Raw genomic sequence first — 24,445 nt, 5'->3', positions numbered from 1 at the left:
ACCTTAATTCTTCTCTCTTTTGGGATGCTTTTTGGATACCTGAAATTAACGACCTTCTGTTGCCCATATGCATACTGAGAACAGAGACAATTTTTATAACCCAGCCTAAGACAAACCACACAAGTTTAAAAGCTTCAATTCAGGTGAAGCAATACTACTTATTTGTTACGGATCAAGGTAATTCTGTTTAAAAGAAATGCTAAGCTGCTTAAGGGAAAGCCATTTATCCTGTGCCTGCCACAAGGGAATTTATAACGTTTATCTATTTCCTTGTTTTTCTAGAAGTATCCAAGCCCAGTTTTTAATAGAGAAAATCCCAGCCTAGTTTGACAGTCCAGGCACGAGCTGCTCTCCTGAACTGGCCCACCCTGTCCTCCTGGATGACACGGTACCTACCAGGAATTTCATTGTACAGGCACTCCTGGTACTGAGTGCTGTTTCCGACGCACTGGGAAGAGTCCGGGCTGTGCACCTCGCAGTAGCGGCTGCGGTACTGGATGCCCTCTTCATTGCACAGGCTCCACTCTGACCACTCTGACCAGCCACCTGAAATCCAGGGTCAGGAAAACACACACACACCCCATCACCAAGAAGAAAAAGGATGCTTTGTAGATACCAGATTTCTCCCATGCTGAAGGATCCCAGATCCTGGCCTGGGCAACTCTCACCCATCTTTTCCATGGGTCCTTAGTGGATTTAATTTTCTCAGTGCAAGCATCGCACCCTACTTGTCAGGTTGTAGCTCTCTTAATGTGGACTAAACTAACCCTTGGTGGAGCACTGCACAGAACAAAGTTGTCTTAAAAGCGCCTATTTTAGCTCTCTGGCCAAAGACATACAAGGAGCAGGGTGGGGCAATGTTGCACCAAGACCTCCAAACTTTGATGTGGCCTCCCAAAGATACCTCAAGCAGCCAGCACAAATTAGAGCACTCATAAAGTTTTGCTGAGGTTCCTAAGGACAGGAGTCAGCCTGCACTGGATCAGAAATACACAACGGTAGTTCAAAACCAGCACCAGTCTAAACCCTATCCTCTGAGTTGTAGCACATGCTGATCTGTTGTCTGTGAAACAAAAAGGAAGGACTGTCCTTCAGCAACTGTACAGATTGCTGCCTCATGACTCCTTTTGTTTGTCAGGTCAACTTCCACATGGAAGAACCAAGCTCCTGCTTTTTCTATTACTTGAAAGGAATGAAGCATTAGCAAAATTTTGCTTGATTCACAGCAGAATGCCAGAGCCAGGGCCAGTGAACACGCAAAGAGGAAGGGGTTTCACTACAGTTGATACTGGGATGTCTCCTTATCCCCTGGCTCAACAGACATTGAATACATGACCAAAAAACTTGTAACTCGTGGTGTTTCTGATCTGTTTTTTAAACATTTTGCAGCTGTGCCTTGCTCCCACCAGCCTGGAAGCCAGCTGGAGCGGGGATGAGGAGTGGCTACCTTGGCAGGGGTGTGTGTTGCAGAGGGCCTCCTCGGTGTGCAGCCCGATGCAGATGTCCTCCCCGCTGGACGGGGCTGGGTTGGTGCAGGTCCGTGTGCGCTGGTAGTGCCCACCCCCACAGGTGGCTGAGCAGTGAGACCAGGGAGTCCAGCAAGACCACGAGCCTTTCACTGGAGAACATTGAAAAGCAAGCACAGACAGGTAGAGGCCATTGGTTACTCCTCTCTCTGTGACAAAGCTGGAGATCCCCAGTGTCTCACCTTGCATATCCACCCTGCCCACACTAGCTAGCAGTTTCCTGCATCCCAGGACATTTGGGCCCGACAACAAGAACTTAACATCAAGAGAGGGTACAAAACCACTTCACTCTGGGGATGCAGAATGAAATCTATGCAGAAAAAGACTCTGCATCATAAAGTGCCAAACCCAGAAACTATTCTTTGTTGTAGTCATTAATATTCATTGGAATAGTCTACTCCAGTCTATTCCTTTCCTTTTTATAAAACAGCATTGCTGCTATTACTACTACTATTATTACTATTATTATTATCATTATTACTACTACTACCACTACTACTACAACGACTACTATGTTGTCTCCTGAAACTTCATAGCAACAGCAGATTTATTTGGGAAAAAAGCGCTGTAGCACCAAAGTTGAGCTTATATGGCACCTTTCTGTGGGAGGCCCAAGTCTTCTAGTTCCAGCCTTCAGGGAACAGCAGCTCAGAGGCTTTATTTATTGACCCTGCTCATTGCAGGGGCATTGAACTAGGTGACCTTTAAAGGTCCCTTCCAACCCAAACCACTCTATGATCTAAGCATAACCCCATAAGAGTTTAATATTAAAACTAGGGAGGGACTTAAGATCCCTGAATCCCCCACCCCCCACCCCCTAAACTGCCTGGTTTGCAGGTCCACATGCCATTAATTCAGAAGATAATAACCTGATGACTTAGAGCAAAATAAACCCAGGATTTGTGTATACACATTGAGTGAGGCAGGGAAGGAGTGAGACACAGAGAAATAGTAATCATGCACTCAGAACAGATTATAAAACATCAGAGTGTCTGAGGGGAGAAAACAGCACAGAAAAGGGGCACAGACATTAGTGAAAAAGCCACTGAGAGCTTCCAAAATAGTACTAATAGCTGCCTTTATAGTGCTGGAGTTATTTCCTTTTTATAGGCCATAGAGTGCAATATTTGGCACTCCTGTTATACTCTTGCTGCACATTCTGATCATATCTACATTTGAATTTTATCTTTGTATTGAATTTTAGAATCATAATAGTACTACTATAATAGAGCATTTTCAAGTGTAGGCCACAAACTACATTGCCAGAGGTAGATAATTGCTGGAACTGCAAAGAGGCAAGGTAATTTGTGTATGATCACTTAAATTTACTTTAGACAGTTATTACAGAGCAAGGAGAAGGATAAGTGAGAGAGAATACAGTAGTCAATGGTCTATTACTACTATTCTGGACCAGGAGTGCAACATAAACATGAGGACAAACTCGAAAACCAGGAAACCAGGCAAGAATACTCCCTGCTGGCTGTGCAGGAAATGGTAACTGATGTCAAGAGTAGATGCCCATCGCAAGAACAATACGTAAGCAGGAGAGGGGGAAGAAATAAGTGTTCACAAGAAGAACTGCCACATCAAGCATCTCTATACAGTATTAAGCCACATTTATTAAGCCTGCCTTCTCATCATGGAGCAGATGCACCATGATGCCCTCCACTGGATGGAGCATCAAACCTTCCTGAAGCAAAGGATTGCTACAAGCCACCATACTACTTCCTCTAGAGGATGTGGCTGTATTACCCTCCGAGCCAAGGTGAAACCTAAGTCAACACTAAAGATAACATACGTGGGTCATTACAATAACTTTAAAAAACATAAAGAAAAATCCCCCAAATTAAAAAAAAAAAAAAAAAAAAAAAAAAAAGAAGGCAGCTTAGAAATACTGATTTTGTGGTTGTTGTTGTTGCTCTACCACTAAGACTTAGGAAAACACTTCTGAATTTCATGCAGGAAGATTATCATGGTTACCTGGGCAGGGGTGAGGATTGCAGTCTTGGTACTCCATCGCTGACCCCACACAGGGCAAGCCACCATTTTTAGGTTCAGGGTTTGTGCATGTTCTCTTCCTGATTCTAAAGCCCAGCTCACAATCCCTGGAGCAGGAAGACCAGGCCCCCCAAAAGGACCAGCCCCCATTGATAATCCGTGCAGAGGTCTTACCAGTCTTGAGGAGGTCATCAACAAGAGCTTCAAGGAAAACAAACAAGACACCATAAGACCACAAATTAATCATTTGTTGAATTTTTAAAAAGGTATTCAGCTCATGAATAAAATCAGGATCTATGTGACCTGCAGAATAGTTTCTGTTGAAAGCCCTTGGCAAGAGGTATTTTTTTTCCCAGAACTACAGCTAAACTAGACAGAAAAAGAAATTTGTACGCATACAAACTGAGTCTGCTGGTAACCCTGATAAATCACCTCCCTGGGCAGCAAATTGTGGCAGTCCAGGCTGTGCCCGCAAGATGCTGCCTTGCATCACAGCAGTCCTGCAGGGAACAACCTGAGCAACAGTGCGCCAGGGGAGAAAGAAAAGACACACTGTCCTGAGAACTGCTCTTCTCTTCTTTACACCCTCATTACTTGCCTGTTGTCTTTGGGGCAGCCTAGCAGGAGCCAGAACAAATCTATAAGCACAGAGCTCACATCTGTATATCTGTGTCACGGGGCTCTCCCCATCCCTGCCACTCTGCAGTGACACCAGTCGTAAATGTAGACACTACTGCAGCCACAGTCAGGGGCTGGTTGTTCTGAGAGCACCCCCTTGCACCGCCCCACCTAGGCCTGCCCCAGGGTCCCTCCGAGCTGGCAGGACGTACAGTCAGTGTCACACACTGCGGAGCCATCGTTGGGGCAGAAGCGACTCTCGGTTTTCTTCCTCCCGAACTGCAGCTCGTGGGGGTCGGACAGCTGGGCCCGGCACGTGTAGCGGAAGCGCTGCTCCTGGCGGGCCCCGTTCTGGGTGATGTTGACAGGCATCCACGGGGTCCAGGGTGTGTTCCTGCGCACCTCTGGGCAGCTCTCTGGGTTGCAGGTCTTGTATTCCTGCCAAGAAGGAAAACCACTCCCTCCTTACTTATTAAACAGCAGCAGCCTAACTGGCAGAGGCTTATTTACACTTCAGAAAATAAGAGGGTACTCTCTGGATCTCAAACAATCCCCATCCACCTTATCTGACCTCACAGGAACAAGTCAGTGCTGGGCACGGCACAAAATGTGGTGATTATGGAGGCAGTGTGCTACATAGGTGGACCTCAAGGGTAAACTGTGCTTGCTATTTTTATGTCTCCCTCAGGTTTGTGTTTCTTTGCTGACTCAAAGTCCTGTGGGGCTTCGACAGCTTGGTTCATTATCGACAGGAGAATAATTCAGGCAAGAGATAATAATAACAGCAAACAAGCTTTCTGCTCTGACCCTGAGACGCTCTTCTTAGGTCAGCCTAGATAAGCCTCAAGAGGACAAAATGTCAGTAAGGTTTATTCCTTGAAAGTTTATCATTTTATTTTTAATAGTAGGGTTTAGAGTAGATCTTTTTACAGTTTTTTTTTGTTTGGTTGGCTTTTCAAACTCCCTAGTGAAGGTTATGAACCATTTGCCATCCTTGGTCTAGAGCAGCCATTGAGCACAGACAGCATTCTGGCTGGCTGGGAATGGGGGGATTCAAGGGTTTTATCATTCTCATCACTAATGGGAGGAATTCCAGCGACAAACATTTGTATTCTTGATTTAAATTAACTAAATAAACAACTCTCTTCTGGCAGAGGGGAAGAAATGTAATGCTTCAGGACTTCATGATTCTAGTGCAAATGCCAAATAGCTTGGTAAGAAATGGGAGGTTCCAGATCAAACCTGCTTACACTGAAATGAAGCCCCACACAACCAATTAAAATGGCTGCATTAAACAGCTGCTGGAATAGCAATGGGAAAGTAAAGAGAGCAAATGGGGTGCTGGACCTGTTGTTTACTCAAGTGTGACAGTGCAACTCATTTTTGATGTGTGTGTGGCCTCCTTGACTCAACAGGATCGTCCTTGGGAGTGGGACCGAAGAAAAGAACGTGTCTAGAGCTTTCAGGTAAAGGACTTGGTATCAGCCTACAGAGGTCTAAGGAAGAACTCTGTACACCAGTCTGTCCCTAAATCTGCCACCCCTCTGTTTCCAAGCTCCTTTCAACATCCTCTGCAGCAAAAACTGAGGACAACATCTTCTTCTTGCTTGAGAAATAAAAGCACGATGGAGAGAGAAGTTAAATACCCCATCCCTCGATGCTACTGTCAATTGGTGCCCCTCATGCAATGTCAGTAAATAATACATACCACAGCACAGCCTGGACATGTGTTTCCATTTTCACAGGACCTCTGCCTTGAATGAATCCCTCCACCACAATTCACGCTACATTTATTCCAGGGTCCCCAGGAAGACCAAAAAATTGGTAATGGACAGGGATTGTTCTCATTACAGAATCTGAAAGAAGAAAGTGCATTGCTGAAAAAACTCCATGTCAGCACATCCAAGGGAGGAAACGGCGTGGGACGCAAGACTGCACACTGCATTTGGGCACAACTGATGCATGCACAGAGAGCCAGCAATGGCTGACACAACATCAGATTAGTAATATTCCTGTCCATGGAGTGAAATGTAGCCTTTGAACCAAATGGGAGTGGTTAATCAGGCTGAGCTTGGTGAGACGGTTTGAGTAAAGGGTCGAGATCAGGTTTTATGAAATGCTCTTTTCTTCAAACACTGAGTCCACAAAAGAGCTCATAAACTGATGCCCAAGCATCACAAAGAGAGAGTGGATAGCAAATATTCTAAATGGGATGACTGGTGGGAGGACAACTCAACAGTGATCTGTCACTAATGGCAGGTACTAAACACCTCAAATCTTCTTTTCACACAATCTGGCTTTTACTGCTGCCTCAGCCCTAACAAGCTAGAGTTTGCAACTGGATCCTATGTGCATCTAAAAGCAGGACCTAAGTGAATGCTATTTCATGTTCTGTGTCAAAAGTAACTGTGATTTTGTTCATCTTTTTAATCAATATTGTTCTCAAAGTTAATCACATAGAACTGCAACTGTTTCAGAGGTAGTTTTCAAATCCAAAAAGGACTATTGTGAATGGACACAAATCAAACCAAACATTAAAATGTCTTGAAACATGGAAGTTAAATGAATTGCTCTTTTTATTCTGAGAAATGCAGAGATATAGGTCTTAGTGACCATTCAAGGGACAAGCAACAGCCTATTGCCAAGTAGAGGTGACCTTCAATGAAATGTCAGGCCTGGAAGGAAGTTGGGATGCCTTGAAGCATGTATTTCATGAAGGGGCAAGCTTGAAGAAGGGTTATAGTGCAGATGGCTCTGTAGGTTCAGAAAGTACTAGGTTTTTAGTAATTTTGTGTGAAATTTTCATAGTTTAGAGGGAAAAAAAGATGTTTTTTTGATACCATACCCTGCAAAAACTCAAGCCTGAGTCTGTGAGTTAAGCTGTATTTTGCCTTGAACTGCTTTTGGAGCATCAGCACAAGTAATAGAGACTTGGAAATGGCAACTGGCAGTGAGCTGCACATACTCAGCTGCCACTCCAGTGATGGATCAGAATGGAGTAACTGTGTCCATAAACTCTACAGTGCCAACAGCAGGCACAGCTTCTTCCTTCGGGGAGGAGGTCAGCCCTCTGTGTGGGACAGGAATACTTGCAGTGGACTGAAGGGTCCTGCTTGGGAGTGAGGGCAGCTCTGAAGTGTCTGATGTTCACAGGCTCACTGAAAGAGGGTGTCCATGTACGTACACGGCCACATCCCTCCCACGCTCCAGGACTGCTTCCGCTTTGCACATTGAGCCCAACAGCCTCAGTCTGCCTTCCCAGCCACCACTTCCAGCTGCCAACACTACAGCCACAGGAATGAACACACACCATCATGGACAGCCCTTACCTTTCCTCCCTGCTCTGTCCAACGCAGACCCTGCCCCCGTACCGTGGTGCGGGATTGCTGCAGGAGCGCTGCCGGACCTGGAAGCCGATCCCACAGGAGGTGCTGCATGGAGCCCAGGAAGACCATGGTGTCCAAGCGCCATTTCTAGCAAAAAGGGTGAGAGAGAACAGACTATGGGAGAAGTGTTGAAATCACTGGAGAATAGATCATTCATTTCAACCAGTCTTTGTATTGGGAGAGTTTCTTAAAAGGGAGTTTCAAAAGTGCCTAGCAGTGGCCTAACTTTCCACCCTTTGAAGTCTCTAAGAATTGGAAAACAACTAAGCCAATGCTGAATAATTTTGAAAAAGTCTCCTAGGATTTACTGGGTGATAGTGTGGTTAGTGTAATTTTCATTGACTATTCCCCATCATCTTCCCCATGTATCATAACTCTGCACTTCTGACTCAATTACTTATCCCAAAGTTGTATGTCCGGAACTCTTCCGCACAAAGAGTTCAGGTTTTGAGGATCATGAATGCCAGTTGTGCTGAAGGATGGAAAAAAACTACGCTCTGCTAATTCAGTAGGTACTGATGCTTTAAATCTTTTACAGCAACACTATTGCCAGCTCCCATGTTTTTATCACAAACCTCATAATATCTTGTGTTTTCCTAAAGCCTTCAGCATTGAATCCTATTAAGTGGAAATCTCAAATTTCATTAAAAATAACAATAATTGCTTCTAGCTTTCATGGCCGCCTGCAGACGTCACTGTAGTGTGACCTTAAATCTGTAGAAGCCAGAGGCAATTAAGAGCTCAGAGGCAGGATTGAGTTTCATGGTTTAATGAGTGATCACATCTCTGCTGAACAGTGGTAACACAGCCTGGAGCCAGTGTGATGTAAAACCGCCTAGTTCACACCTCAGCGCTGGAGACATTGGCAAAGCTCCTGTGAGAGGCTGAGCACGTGCAGGTGCCTAAACACGTGCTTACACAGAAGCCAGCATTTTCATCTTTAAAATCTTGCATCTATTAAAGCTCACCTTCCTCTGATTTGGCAGCACTGGACCTTGAAGCAGGAGAGGAGGAACCATATCTCATCCATTCTGTGCTGCAGGTTTCATTTCATATGGATCCAGTGGTAATGCTCTGTCTTATAAAACTGCCTAATCTTGACACTTCAGTGCCTTAAGCCAAAAAATATCTTTCCCGGGGTGTGTTTTTTTATAAAGAAAAACCTTTCTAAAAAATCTAGTCAAAAAACAGCTCAGGTGCTCCCTGACTCTTGAAAGCTAAGCTTGAAAACAGATGTTAATTTTCAAAGCATTTACTGAACTAATAACACTGCTGGCAAGAAGTATTTTCTGGCATAGCACCAATCAGGGCAGAGGATGAAAGTTAAAACCCACATTGCCCTTCACAGTTTTTGTATTTTTTATCAACTCTTGCCTGTTCTTGGCAGCTTTATTTCAGAACCCTGTTAGATCTTTCCCCCTCCTCTTCTTGTTCTCTTATCCTTCTCCCTCCCTCCCTTCCCCTCTCCCACCACAAACAAGGTCAAAGAACAAGAAATCCACTCATATAAAAATCCTACTATTGCATATTATTCTGCCATGTTTTAAACTACCTACTACCTCCCCACTCTTCAACCCAAAAGAATGATTATATGTAAAATTATGAAAAAAAAATCAAAGGGAAGGTTGCTGTTACTGCTGCAAAAAGGGCAGTTAATTTCTACTAAAGAAATCCTCACAACCCCAACAATTCTCAACATCTATTTGTGTTTCAGGATTTTTAACAGAAATAAAGTCACCTTCCACTTTCAGATCTCCAGCTTTTTAATAGAACTCATCTTTAAACATTCTACTCCCTCTTTGCAGAAAGAAATCTCAATGCCATATGAAGTCAATTAAAGGAAATTTGAGGGCTGAAGCGGATGTAAGATGACCAGATGTCCCTATTTTTCAAACCACGCTGTTTTCGTATGTCTTAAGATTGAATAATCTGTTTTTCATCCCCTTCTTAGAAGCTGTTCCTGCCTTAAGAGGCATCAGAGCAGTGCTGAGAAATCCATCCCACTGGCATGTTTTCCATTTGCCACTGACAGAAAAAGCCTGCTTGGGAAAGGCTTTGCTCAGCCCACAGTGGCAGCACAGGGGTAGGAATGACTGCACACCTTTTGGGCAACACAGCCCATATCTGGAGGGAGAAATGCCAATTAAAACATGAGTATTGCTGAATTTTTGGTGCCAAGGCCAGCACTGATCTCCAGGGATGAGTCAAGAGGCAGCTGTCCTTAATGGAATGAATGTTTATGGAGAAGATAAAGTAGATAAAAACTATATTGACCCAACATTTACCAAAATCCTGGCTGCCCCCACCCTGATTAAACAGTGCTTACACTACTGCATCATCTTCCCTTGAGTCATGACATGATGTGGTCTGAGGGTGGTGGGGCACCACAGACACAAACACCATGACTATGTTTGGGCACCCTACCGGAGGACATTTAGCTTCCAAACTGCCAAAGCTGAGCTTCAGGCTCCCGTGGGCAGGCAGTGCTTTGGCCCCAGCTGAGCTGCCTATGCTGCTCCAGCGCCATCCCGGCAGCCGCCTCCTGCACCTGCTGGCTGCCAGAGGATGAGCCAGAGGATGAGGAGCTGCTCTCACCTGCACAGCAGACAGCCTGTGCTGCAGACAGGTCACAGACTCGCAGAACAAGGCAAGCAAGCCCTGCCAGGAGCTAGGCTCAACCCTGTCCTTACAAGCGTTGCTCTGAAGGAGCTCTGCTTCGTTTTGGCAAAGTGGCCTTTGAACCCAAGCTCTGAAAAATTATGAGCTTATTGATTTTTTTAGTCTGCTGTTCAACTACCTCTGCCTTACTCACCTCCTCCTGATGGGCAACTACTCACTGTACAGGGGAAGGAAACCAAAGCACAGTATAGTGTACAGTAATTTGAGGTGCTCATCTTCCAATGAGGGCCCTTTGCTCAGAGCCCTTGGGTTTCTTCATTTTGCACTGACTTCAAGCTGGACCTCACACACCTCACATTGGCTGGGATACAATGACATGGTCACAAGGAAGGAGCTAAGCTGTGGACACACACAACTCTTGCTCCCTTGAGAAGCACAAAGATGCTGAGGTACCTGGAACAATTTGCGACCTCAATCCTGGCCCCTTCACAGCTGCGACCTCCACAGCGAGGACGAGGGCTGTCACATGAACGTGACCTACACATACAGGAGCCTGTGCTGTCCCCATCTGAGTGCTCACACAGTTGCCATGGGGACCAAGGCCCCAGTCTTCCATTTGTTGTCAGGTTTTTCACCTAATTTTAAGAGAAAAAAAAAGTCATTAATAGCAAGTTTACATTTCTGGAGACAGGCCCACAATAGAAATGCCAAACAAAGCTGCCGGAGGGATTAGGATGCATCTTAGATGGGAGCTGTCTGTGCTTGTGAGCAGGATTCAAAACAGAGGGTTGTTTTCAGACAATGCCACATCAATATTTACCCTCCAAATTCCATGCTGCATACCTAACATGTGCACACAGGCACTGAGCCGACCCAGCCAGCACCACACCAGGAGCAACATCCATCTGCCACACCACACAACCACCACGCTCCCTGCTCCACTCTGCACAGATTCAGCCTTTCAAGCAACACCGTGGCCAGTACTGACTGACCCTACTCCATCATATTCCAGCCTCTGCAGGGCTTCCTGCAGAGTATTTTCCAAGTTAGTGTTCCTATAACCACAGTGACCAGCTGAGGCTGGGGCCTCACTGAGTTAGCACTGCCCAAACCTGCAGTAACAATTGTTTCCCTCTCTAAACTGAGGCGCAGCCTAAATGGTTGAAGAACAAAAAGTGGACATGATGGTGACTAGCATTAATGCTGAGGATCACATAGTCACCTACAGAGTAAGAATTCATCTGAAGACAATTTATAGACTAGACCACGCTGCTATCTGTTCCCTCTGCCCTTTGCTTCATGCCTGCACAGCCCTGAACGGGCTGGGACTTGACAGCTTACTGCACTCTGAAGTGAAGGAAAAACACAGTAGTCCTGGCAGACCAAGAGCATGAGAAACAGAACTGTTTCAGGGCTGATGACAACCCTCCAGTAGACAGAGTGTCAGAGCTTGCTCTCCAGTTGCTTAACCAGTGCTTCTAGGAGTGCCCTAAGCTGGGGGCTGGGAGACCAGGTTGCTGGGGCCTTTGCCCCCAAGGCTCTCTGGAGAGGATGGGAGCTACTTGCTTTTCCTGGAATCACTCCTGGCCACTACTGCCTTCTTGTGCCCACTCCACCACTACTGCAAAATCCTGCAGCCCAAGACCATGTCTTGAAAGCTTCCCTGAACACCCCTGTCCTGGCATCCCCTCTGCTACTGACTTGAGAAATACAATGCAGAAAGGGATTGGTGCTGGCCCTGTGTGCATACAGCTACTCCCTTGTAAGAGCACAGCACTATGATGCACCTCTGCCCTGCTGGCTCCCTCCATGCTCCCCAACCCATGCTCCACCCCAAAGTGCCAGGCCTTGCAGGCAAATGGCACAGAGGGTGGCTGCCTGCAAGCAGCTCACGCCTGTGGGGTGACCCATGTGGTGGTGGGGTGCTCAGCAGCTTTGGTAAAGCTGCTGGCAAAGGCAACGCTGGATTTGGCCTCAGTGTTGCATGCAATTAAGGCAGGAAGAGGCTGGGCCTGGCCCCAGATCTGAGCCAGCTACCCTGAAAAACCCCACAGTGCCATGCTCCACTGAGCTCGGCTGCCAGCAGGATCAGTCCCCTGGGCTGTCCCAGAGGGGGAATGATTGTCCCTGCGTTACAGACAAGTAAACTGAGGCACGGAGGGGCTGTGAGCCTGCTCAGCAGTCATGCAGGGAGCCAACCACAGCCATGGGAAGAGTGCTTTCCAGCATTCATCCTCTGAAGCATGCTGCTCTGTGCTTATTCTCCAAGATCAGCACTACGTTAAACACTCCGAATGTACTTCTGGTGGGTTGTCATCTTCCTCTCTCACCCATCTACAGCAGCATCTAAAATATGCAGCAGTGGCATGGAAGCAATTTAGATCTGATACTGCACTCCTTAGGCTGCAGCTGGGGGTTTCAGGCATCTGCTGTAAGCCTTTGTTTGCAATAGATTATCATGTAGTTGTAAAAATTTGCTCTGGGCTGAAGGTCACAAGGCAAGATGCCCACAGAGGAGATCACTGAGCTTTGTTGTTGTTGAATTTGCTGTTTTAAACATTGTTTAAAAATCAATACAGTTGGGTTTCTAGAAGTTGGAGGGGGGGAATCAAAATAAGTACTTTGAGATATTTAATACTAGATTTTTATCTCGTTTTTCCTCCTGCCTTAGAAAAGTCATAATCCAAGTATTGGATCATTTCTATTCATTTTTGAGCCAGAAAGCCTTGCTGATTCCAGCAGGGAGTTCTGTTCCGAAATCAATGGGATGATGTGGCCCGTGGCATCAATTAAAAAAAAAAAAAAAAAAAAGCTAGCAAATAATCATTGGCTCATAAGTGATACTGGGAAACAACCCAAAAATTAAACAAATAAGCAACCATAATCAAAATGCTGAGATTTATAAACATGTCACACTGTGAGTGTGGGAAGTTTTTATACTTAAGAAATTACATATGGATTATCATTCCATCTTTAAATCCACAAAAATATCTTCAAAAGAGTAAACTTAGGAAGTGGGATAAAAACCCCTATGCACTGATCTTTTTCAGGAATACCTTTACAAGGCAAATCCTTTGAAGCCTACACAGTGCCCATCAGGCAGAGAGGACATCTTTAAAAACATATCTGATCAAATGCCCTTCTCTCACCTGACAATATTGCCATTTCTGGAATTCCTGTCTTTTATAAACTGCCATACTCACACCAAAAGGCCTCATCTTTTTCTTTCTTCCTTGTAGAATCTAAAAGCTCAAGGGCAAGATCTAAACATTCAGACTGACCACTCCTAACCTATGCTACCAGGATATTTTCCATGTTTATTCTGATATTACAGGTAAGACTGGAAGCATTCCTTGTTCTTTCAATTAAACTATTCTTTATCTGAGGATTCAGTTATCAACTGCTTATAATTTTGCCAAGCTTTAATTACTTAATCTGGAAGTTTCCATGTTAGCTGTTCGATGAAAGCTGAAAATTCTTGCAAAGCTTCAAACAACTTAAACCATTTATAAAATCAAATCTAGAGGAAAAGACTGTCCATAAGTAGCAATTTTTCCTTGAAACAAACTAGTGTTCAGAGCAAGGAACTGAACTTGATGTCCTTGTAACACCTCTTTGCAATTCCCATGAAAAGCCATTCAAAATTGCCCAGGGTATAAAATCATTGGGACATGGGAAAAATTCAGTTTTCAGAGATGCATTGATTTTAATCACAGCACCCAAAGACTCTTCTGTGCACTGGAGATGCTTCAGAGTGGGCCAGAGCAGGATTACCCTGAGCACTGCTGCTCTGGGCAGCTGAGTCCACATGAATTGACAGCAGGGTACAAGACACCCAAAAACAGAGTGGGAAAACTGCCACTTATAGCAAGAAAATGAGGTAGCATGGAACAGATGCAATATCAGTAAGATAGGGGTTTGCTGGAAACACAAAGTGGGACTGGGATGAAAACCTGGAAGGAAGATCATTGTTTGGCTCAGGATAAGGAGGACAGTACACTTTACTGGGAATACTCAATTCCTGTCTTGCCAACCATCCTCAACAATGACACCATGAGCTTGGCTAATAGTTTATTAGCTAAGCTAAAGTTCCTTTCCTGCTGGTGGCTCATGTTGGCATCAGTAAGATATCACAAAACAGGATGCATCTGTTTTTCTGAAATCAAAGCGCACCTCACTCCCTTCTCCCAAGCCTCACTCCCTTCTCCCAGGAAAGCAGGTCCAATCCTGTATCAGGACTCCCTGGTAAAGTATGGGCACATACATGGAAGAGCAGTTTAGTTTGCAGAATTTGTATGCTACCATTTCTTAATGTTAAAATGGTTCAGATTGCAACCTCAGTAACCCTTAGGAGATTCTGGATGTTATGTAGTAATGCCATACAGTAACCATTACCCCATGTATTATGTTAACACTGCAAGATTAAGCCTCTCTCTAAAGTCCCTTAATATTAAAGCTGGAGAGTAGGGAATCTGTGGCACAATGTAGAGCTGTACAAAGATATTCAGACTACTTCTGAACAAGCCTGTTTGCACAAGAGCAGCAGTCAAGTTGTGTTAGTGTTGTGGTTGACTCACACAAATGCCTGGCCCATGTAGGATATAATTCAATAATATGCCAGTTCTGGCTTTAAAAGTTGCTGAATGCCAGTCTCTCAGCTGTGCCAGGACATCTGTTTGTGGGCTAGGCTGCAGAAGAACTCACTGACATTAGCTGGGTTAGGAAAAGTTTATTTGGGAGGGGTGCTTTTAATCTACACCATTTCACACTTGACTGTGATCTCACATACAGCTGTACCAGCACAGCTGAGCGCCTGGTGCTCAGCCCAGAAAAGAAGGGTGGGAAAAGCCAGGACTTCTTATGGGAGTAACTCATCCAACTAAACTCACAGACAGGTCTTTTGCAGGAATGAAGTTTGGCATTGGGTCATTACATTCCCCTTCCCTTTCAGTGCTCATCTGCACATGCTGTTCTAGACCCCTGCTTCTGTTGACCATGACCTTTGTCCTGCACTGAATACAAGGAAATACTTGGATATTGCTGATGCAGGTGTTTAAATGAACTATCCCACTCCCTGTCAGTGTGAATTCATTCCAGTGAGTGGCAGGGGTTAAAGAAAAAGGAAGCACTTGCATGTGGATTTTAAACAGCTTGGCAGCCTGTCAGTCAAAGAGCACAAGGCTGACATATGTAACAGAATAGGAGCTTCTACACAGAAAATAATCTACAATGGAATTTTAAAACAAATGCAAAATGCACCCCAAGAGCAGTCAAAGCTCCTGAATATTCTGCGCTGGATTTTTATGACCTTGAAACAATGACCTGGAGTAGTTTGTTCCCTAGTGTGCACCACAGCAGACATGTTCAAACTAGAGGATTAACACCTCACACACCTATCAACAGACACAGGCATTAAGCAGGATGAGATAACAGCATGGGCAATCAAGAAGCACTGCATCCCAATTCAACACAGAAGGGTTAGAAACACACAAGCCTCTGAATCCAGCAGTGAAAAACTCGAGCCTGCCAAGCTGAGGATGGACTGAAGTAATGACTAATATTTCCTGGGAAAATATCTTCAGAGTAAGGAAGATAAGGGGAATAAACATCCCAGCACCTCCAGACAGAAATAGTGTACTGAAGATATAACCCATCCATTCCTCTCTCCCTATCTAGTGGACTTAGCAGTATTAACATGCTAATTGACGTTAGATAATAACAATGAGCATTAATGACAATTTCTCCTTCACCCTCAATTTATTTGACAAGACTGCTTTTTCATTCCCAGCCATCTTGGAGGTACAGTTCAAGCAGCAGGAATTACAGTCAGCCAGACATCTTCTAGGGATCACAGCCAGGAACTGGATATTGTCATCAGAGAAGGGTGGGTGGCTGGGAAGGGAGCTGAAAAGTAAACTCAAACTGATTCAAGAAGAGACACTTATTTTCTATTTGCAGCTCTTGGAGACCAGGACCAGGAAAAAAGGCCACCTCTTTGCAATATCATGTAGATTTGGTCTCAGGTCTGCTGGAGTCAAATTAGAACAGCCAGACCTCTTCAGGCAGCCACACACACCCCTTCCCTTCTCCCTTCTACACATACACACATCAGTATATATAAAATGTTTCCACTGCTTCCACTTACTGGGCACTCAGTAATATTTTGGGTCCAGAGGCTCATGTTGGAACTGTCCTCAATGGTGGTGCACCGCTTCTGCTTGCTATCCCAGCCACAGTAAGGGTCTCTGGCTCCCAGGCATTCCCTGCATGTGTAAAGACAAAAGATTAAAGCCCTTTAAGACTGTCTAGCTCCAAAGACATGTATTCAAGTATAGTCCTTGTATGTGACAGCTGTCAACCGCACCGAGGCTCAGCAAAAGAAACAATTTCTTTAAGCAGAGGTTTACCTGCTTGGAAGGGGGAAAAAAATGGATAGGGGGGTGATAGGACACAAAGCAAATATCACTCATAGAAGCTGTAGATTAAAAATCACTTCACTCTTCTCCAAGGCCTAGGGAAAGAAAATGACTTTACAAATTTTAGTCAAAGAACACTTGTCATTGAGATATCTTTGAGCCCCCATGTAATCACACAGCAGGCCAAATCTCACACAAAGCGACCTCTGTGACTATGTTTTCTGACACTGTGTCCATCCGAAGGGGTTAGACAAGCAGAATTAGCCAATGGACTGGTAATAAAGGCTTTCTATTAGTCTTGGTCTTTGCTGGAACAATGGTTTCATTTATAATTCCAGCATCAAGATGTCAGTTTGGAAAAGTCACAGCAGAACATTATTTCTAAGCTTTTGGCTGCTTTGAACACTGCCGTATTCATTTTCCTCCTGAATCCATATTTACAGGCTAAGTGTGTGTTCCCAACATGTGAGCTGCTAAACAAAAATATCTAGAGCTATTACTGCCACTAAACAGTGAAGATCAGTCACAGAAGTAGTCTGTACCAATAAAATTCAGCTGCATAAAATTCAGCTGTTGGTCATTCCCATGAGTTGCTTTAAAATTGTTAATTTTCATTAGGAAAATATAAAGGTACAAGCCACATCATGCATGTGTTAGTGAAAGACAAAGAGAGGACTAAGCCTAGAAAGATTCACAACACTATTTTTAATCCCTATGATCCATTCTCTTCTATCACACAAAAGGTTGATAAGATCTTTCAAAAAATCCCAAATGACTTGAAAACTGCCAATTAGACAGCAACAAGGGACCGAGGGGAAAGATTCAGTTGGAGAAGCTACACAGGAGAGTAATAAAATGTATTCTAAGGCAAGGTATCAGTATGATTAACGAAACATCAACACCTCTCCCCCCCCAAATGAAATGAGATGTGAACTGTTCCCTCCCAGAAATCTTTGAAATCCTATTAGCCTGTAATCAGCTGCAAATGAAAAAGCAAGTCCCTCACAGCAGCTGAGAACACTCTATTAGTCTGAATTGACTCCACAGTGATTTGTCCCAAAGCAAATCCCAGATTGCTTTGATGTCTGGTACCCATTGCTTTATATATATCTATACACAGACACAATTATATTTTAATTATGAGTTTCCAGTTTGCTCCGCTCCTACATTTCCTCTGCTGAAGATTTCACACACAGAGTTGTAAGGAACAAAACTTTTTCATGCTTTAGGAAGGTAGTTACAATGACTGTCTCTACTGTATTTTTCCTTCAGTTGCTTCAGCACACCCAAGGAAAAGGCAAAGATGATTTTACCCCAGCCCCAGGCAACAGAACATCAAATATTTACCTAGAAAATGACTTGGGATCCTCAGTCCAAGGACACAGAAGGGACATGTGCTACTTTGCTCATTACACTGGCTAAAGACCCCTGTCCTGCTGTTGTGGCAACCCGCACCACCCTCACCCACGAAGGGGGGCTGCTGCCACATCCAGAGCTGCCTTTGCTGTGCAGCAGCCCCTCGGCAAGGGCAGCACCCAGTTCAATCCTGAGCACACCCTGGGGCATCTGCCCACACTCCTGACACTTGGCACCTCAGGAGGAAACTGAGCAGTTTCTAAAAGGTAGAAAAAGAGAAGCAGTGGAGAGGGGGGTGGGGGGGAAGGCCCTGCTTTTCTTCAGAGAGCCTTTTGGTCAGGCTTTCACACCCTGACACCACATACGCTATATGTTCAGACCCTGACACCACGTACACTGTAGTTTCCAATTGCATGAAGCCATTTCACTGGGCACCCAGCGAGTTGAGAGAGGTCATTGTAATTCGTAACAGGGAAGGCTGTTGCGAGCATCACCCTATTATGATACACATTTTCTCTGAATTTAATTTATAGGAAAACATGTGCTGCATAAATTCAGGAAATAATCTCCATATGTTCTGTACTGCAGCCCTCAGCCACTCTGCAGGCTGCAGCATAGCCCAGCTAGGCACTGACCACTGTGCTGGCACTGCCATAATGTATGTCATGGAGCTAATGGGCTGCTCTTGGCCAGGAGCAGCCGGCTCTGGATCCCTCACAGAGCTCTCACTGAATCACAGCCTGCGCTCCCCTGCCACTGCCGTGACCCCCAGCTGACGGGCCATCAGCAACCGAGCTGCATGGCTGCCAGGGGCCCTGCTGATGGGCACTGGGAAATGCTACCATGGCAGGCCCTGCTGATGGTCACTGGGAAATGCCTGGCATGGCAGACCCTGATGATGGGCACTGGGAAATGCTGGCATGGCAGGCCCTGCTGATGGGCACTGGGAAACGCCTGGCATGGCAGGCCCTGGTGATGGGCACTGGGAAATGCTGGCATGGCAGGCCCTGCTGATGGGCACTGGGAAACGCCTGGCATGGCAGGCCCTGCTGATGGGCACTGGGAAATGCTGCCATGGCACCTGTTGGCTGGGAGCTGAAGCTAGCCCCGCGCACTGCATCCGGGGTGTAACGAGTTCCTGTACCCAGCCCGGGCTCTGCTGGGCTGTCAGAATACACACTCTTTAATTTAACAACCATCACAGCCCAGGACTTCTCCTCGTCTCATGGCAGGCCCTCAAAACCATCTGAAATCGAAAAACAAAATAGCTATGCTGTCTGCCTCCCTTCAGAGCACACTCATCTGCCTCAACTCTGGTGAGAAACCCGTTATATCAGCTGACAGCCATACACTTAGGGGTGAGGAGAAATGTATTTACTTACACAAAATTCAGCCCACTTTTTTTCTTTTTTAAGCAGGAAAAGCATTACAATGTATGTAACGCAAGAAAATTTCTGGCAAATACTTCCTGTGAGCACTTCAAAAGCCACCATAATTTATATCCTTAGAGTATCTAGAATATATATATCCCTGTTTATGTCATTAAAAGATAAAACCACATCAGCAAACACATACCAAAAGACAAATATATGCAAGCACACATGCATACCCAAATCGAAATGTTTCAGAACTACACTGTCATTCTCAGTAGATCAGGCACCATAGTGTGGAAAATGCAAAGATATCAAAGCATTTCCCTGTGCTCATAACACAAAATAAATTGAAATGTTTACATGTAAATACCATTTTGTATTATGATACTGTTGAAAAAATCTCACAGAAGCCACAGGGCCTGCAGTCTTGCAGGGCAGTATGTAAATACTGTGAAATAAGATACAAAGGAGTTTACATACAACAATGAAATTCTGATGTTTCAAAGGCAATGGGACTTCTGCCACTGGCTCAGATGTCCAAGTTTTATATTGTACATAAAGGGAACATTTCTCTTAAGTCTCCTCAGTAGCAGGCTGGGAATGACTCAAGGAACTAATGTTCCCAGGGGTAGAGGGTATCCATTATCCCAGAAGACTACCTGAGCATAGCAGGTTAACACTGACTCTCTTACTGCTAATGACTTAGTTAATGAAATCCTACTAAGTGGGATGCTTGTGAAAGTAAGATGATGATGATGATGACACCTCATGGCCCATGCCTCATTTCCCTCTGGCCATCTAATAACCTCACATTCAGTGAGGATTTGGAACCTCCTGACAGATATCTAAGAGGCTGGATTTATTTTGATAGGGCATTACTATCAATAGTGATTCATTTTAATTCATTGCCTCACAATAAATGCCTTGTGTGAGGCATAAAGGCACACACTGAAAAGTTCAATTGAAAAACAATTCCATTTGTGTTTCCTATTCAAGGTGGTTTTTTTCCTCCAGTTCCTCATTCTCACTTACTAAGGTCATTTACATGAAAATAAGATCTTGCTCGTAAGAGCTCACCTGCTGCCTGCTGTTTGGGAGCTGTAAGCCTCCCTGTTGTTGGCTGTTGCAATCATTTCTACAGCAGTGATATGGGATAACAAAAGGATTAAGACTCTGCAAGAGGGACACTATGACTAAAGTCAATGGAAACTCTTACCTATGCCTCAAAAGAGTTTTTATATGGTCTTTGACAGCCAGCTGCTGAGCCTTTACTAATGGTATGTGCTGTGTAAAAAGGCTTCTGCTTCTAGTATGCTGATGCTGCCCAAGATCCATTTTTTTGTAATGTCCTGAATGACATCTTCTTTCAGAATCTTCATTAAAGCTTAAACATCTGTATTTAAAAAGTTTTTCATTCCCACTTTAATTTGCTCTGTGTCTAGACAACCTTATCTTTTGGCCATTTTTCCCTAAAGTTAAAACTTTAGACTGAAAATGAATCATCAAATCAATGGAACCAGACCCAAGAGGTTAGGCTTTGACAGACCAAAGGAAAGAAAGAATTACTATAGCCTCTTCCCATTCTTACTACCAGACAGAAGACACATAAAAACAGCATTTTGTACCAAGAGCCGCAAAATTCATTCAAAATATTTACAACTAAGAACTCTGCTCCTTTCATCTGCCAGGTTGTGCTTACTCTCCCAGTTTTCATTTCCTCTCTTTCATTTAACTTTTTATCACTCCTTTTTTGGGACTAATAGCAAATAGGAATGGAATGGCAGGACATGGTGATGTTCAGAGGCAGGCTCTAGACCCAAAGGCTGAGAAGTTCCTCCCCAAACTGTGTTTGCTCACAAAACCATCACTGCACCGTGAGACGGTTCTGCATTTTCGCTCATGAGCTTGGAACCTGCAGTGAAGGTCCCATTTGTCAGGGACATACAAGAACTGTCTCTGTACCTGGTTCTTTAGACCCCATGGGCATCACCAGGCAGTCCATCAGAGACACATCCACTGGTGCAGTGCAAACATTTATAACCCTGATCCTGCAAGGTACTGAGCAAGCTTCATCCACGCTTAGCATCTCAGGAGCATGGGCAGCACAGGAGTGCCCCTCGCTCTTTTGGGGAGTAAGACCTCAGAATTCCAATTCCACACTGGTTTGTTGCACTTTTAGAATGGTTACCTGTGAGGGACAGCCCTTTGCAAGCAACAAAGGGGTTTTAGCTGAGTTAGTTGTAAGCATGAGGCTGTGTTTGGCAGACAGGCATTTCCTGGCAAGGTTAGCTTACTGTCCCATTGCTAGCAACGTGCAGAGAGGATGAACTAAACAAATAACCATATTAGCTTCCAGCCAACCAAATCATAATTACTGACAACCTCAATAGCCCGTGCAAGGAAGAGTGGACCTCTGTCTTCCCTAAAGCCATATGGCATGAAAAGAGAAAAATAAGAATCAAAAGGTTGATTGTGGTTTAAGAAAATAAGATTGTAAAGGGAAAGAAGCACCAGACATTCTAAAAATCCCTCTGATTTTGATACCTTTAAAAATTCAAACTACAGAAATGAGTTGGTGATCTGTACAAATTCATTATCTTTCCCCATGAGAAGAGAAGCCAAGTGGAACTGAGCTGCTTTAGTCAGATGCTGGTCAAGTAGCAGCCTCATTTCTCAGTTGGTGTATATAACATATTCCATGCCAGATGTTACTGCCCTTTCCTCAACACCAGTAGCCACATACTACATAAGGAATTCACAGGGCTGTTTGTGGAGCAGGGCCCTGCTTGGGAAGAGCATACTGTCGCTCACAGGTACCACCACTGTGAGGGGTGCAGTTGATGTTAATCTGGACAGACAAGGTTTGGTATTTTGGCATGTGATATTGGATGCAGAGGCAGAGAAGCTGAAATGCGTATGTGTCATTTATCACCCACACATGCTTAGCATCAGTGATTGCTCCTCTGCACATGATTTGTTTTGAATGCATAAATTAAAGCCACGGTGTAAAGCAACCTCCAAAACTGAAGTCCATTTATGAGTCAAACACATGTTACTTATTAAAAAAAAGCAGTGCACAGACAGAGGATTTTCAGGCAGTTTCATCTGATTTTCTTTTCCACATCAGGGAAACTCTTGCTAGAGTTCACCTTCTGGCCTACCATTTTCAATATCACTTTAATCGATTGAGGTTTATAGATTATGGCCTCGCACAAGCTCCACAACTATTCCATTTCTTACTTTCTGACATCCCATTCCATCATCTTCTAGCAACAGTGACTTCTTTATTGGATAGGAATTTATTTTTATTTTTAAAGCTGTGAAATAAAACAACATTCCATTTATTCAAACATGAAGATTAATGCCATTTCTGATTAAATCTGGATTTATGTTTACATTAGTAAAACAGATTAGTAAAAAAAAAAAAAAGGAGTGTTCCTTCACGAACGCTTTTAGAAACTCTTGTCACTGTGCCAAACAAAACTGACCTCTAATAAAAACAAAAGTACAGAGGGTCTCTGACTACCAGTGACAGGATCATTCATCCACAAGAAAACTCAGATACTATTGAAGTCCTAATGAAAGGAATAGCCAGAAGGAATTCCTGAATGCAGGGCATGTTTGTCGGGGTTGCAGAGCACCACCATTTCCAAGCCTCAGCAGGCTTTTGAGCCTTAAGAAAACATGCTCCCCAGGGCTGCCATATGGGAAGAGGCAGAGGGGACCAGACATCCTTTTGGAAAGGCAGCTTGGGCAGATCAGTGCACTCAAGTGTTACTCCCTGTCTCTGCCCTGTGTCAGTCAGTGTCTAGAGGCAGCTGTCACATTAAGACGTGCTCTGCTCCTGTGCTTCTGCTCTGTGGCTGCAGATCTGAGACCTCTGTGTGCAAATTGCTGGAGTTTGGTGGTGTGGGTGGAGACAAGCAAAGGGTGGCTTAGGCAAGAGCAAATCCACTGCATGAGAGGCTTTATGTAGCCTCTGCAAGACACTGATGATTTAAGAACACAAGTTACACTAAAATGGGAACTTAGGATGGGAAAGAAAAATGCAAAGGCAGAAAACTTAGGAAGCAGTGTGAACGATGATAAAGAAACCTGAAAATAGCCTACAGTTGTAACCTAGGCTGCACAAAGTAATCCATATTCAAGCAGCTCCTTTGTGAAAGTAGGATTTTGTTAAGATCTGGGTAATTATTTTCTGCTCAACAAGATGCAGATTAAACTGGATAGAGCCTTTGTAGATTAATGTATCTTGGAAAAGTCAAATAAATATTAGACCATCCATTACAGCCTGAGGATCAAACACATCTGCCTTCTAATGCAGGGATATTTTAACACTGTGTAAGGGGCAAAATGGTTCTGCTACATATTCTCCAGTGCTTCTTCCCATGTAATTATAATAACACCATCAAACAATGTTCATTCCTCTTTTTAACAAGAGAACATCACTTAAGTAAATGGATATTCTTGAAATCCAGCTTCCCCTCTTGCAGACTGGAGTGTTCCAATACAATACTCGGTATTTTGATAGAAGATGCCAGACTGTACAATATTACATTTTTCTATAACCCATACATATTTTATGTATTTATATGTACTTTGGTTTTAAACTGAGCCAGCAAAACTAAATTTGCTCTGACTCCAGATACTTCCTCTTCCCCAAACAGGTAGAACAGAACATCTCCTGATAAAAAGTTAATGAAGCATCTGTAGCAATACATTAACTCAGTATTAACATTGGACACATGTGTGTTTTACCCTGCAAATTCTGCCTGAAGCTTGAGACAAGAAGAAAACCAGCCATAGCAGCAGTAAGACTGCAGACCCTTTCATCAGGAGCCGTGTTACTGAATGTGACCATTGCCTAGAATACAAATCTTATGACAAAATAGTAGCAAATGGCAAGAATTGACAGATGCAATGGATATCTGCCCTGGGGCTTGCTGGTAGCTTTAGTTATTAATCTTGTTTGTATAACAATAGCATTGATGTCATCCTAACATAACATATTCCAAGAAAACGACATGCTTTCCTGTCAGTTGCCACTGTGTTGAAAGTAATTTCACACAGCCCACCTAGCAGGCATCAGATGGTAATGACTTTTAGAAAGCATTGATCTGAGCTGGCCTACAGCCAACCTCCTAGAGGTAAAA

The 24,445-nt window shown here is 44.2% G+C and overlaps 1 protein-coding gene across 1 annotated transcript in view; it reads right to left on the bottom strand.

Annotated features, from left to right (window-relative positions):
* Nucleotides 1-24,445, bottom strand: part of SEMA5B (semaphorin 5B) — a 266,561-nt gene that overhangs the window by 27,155 nt on the left and 214,961 nt on the right. Inside the window, exons 13-20 of the mRNA XM_059852719.1 lie at nucleotides 16,293-16,410; nucleotides 10,601-10,782; nucleotides 7,472-7,615; nucleotides 5,851-5,998; nucleotides 4,355-4,580; nucleotides 3,507-3,725; nucleotides 1,448-1,618; nucleotides 397-546 (exon numbers count right to left, since the gene is read on the bottom strand). Of these exons, the coding sequence (XP_059708702.1) occupies nucleotides 397-546; nucleotides 1,448-1,618; nucleotides 3,507-3,725; nucleotides 4,355-4,580; nucleotides 5,851-5,998; nucleotides 7,472-7,615; nucleotides 10,601-10,782; nucleotides 16,293-16,410 (1,358 nt within the window). The remainder of the gene's footprint in view (nucleotides 1-396; nucleotides 547-1,447; nucleotides 1,619-3,506; nucleotides 3,726-4,354; nucleotides 4,581-5,850; nucleotides 5,999-7,471; nucleotides 7,616-10,600; nucleotides 10,783-16,292; nucleotides 16,411-24,445) is intronic.

Source organism: Haemorhous mexicanus, chromosome 8 (genome assembly GCF_027477595.1).
Source record: "Haemorhous mexicanus isolate bHaeMex1 chromosome 8, bHaeMex1.pri, whole genome shotgun sequence".
Lineage (NCBI taxonomy): Eukaryota > Metazoa > Chordata > Aves > Passeriformes > Fringillidae > Haemorhous > Haemorhous mexicanus.
The sequence above is the reverse complement of the archived record's forward strand: the minus strand, read 5'-3'. Positions and strand labels throughout refer to the sequence as shown.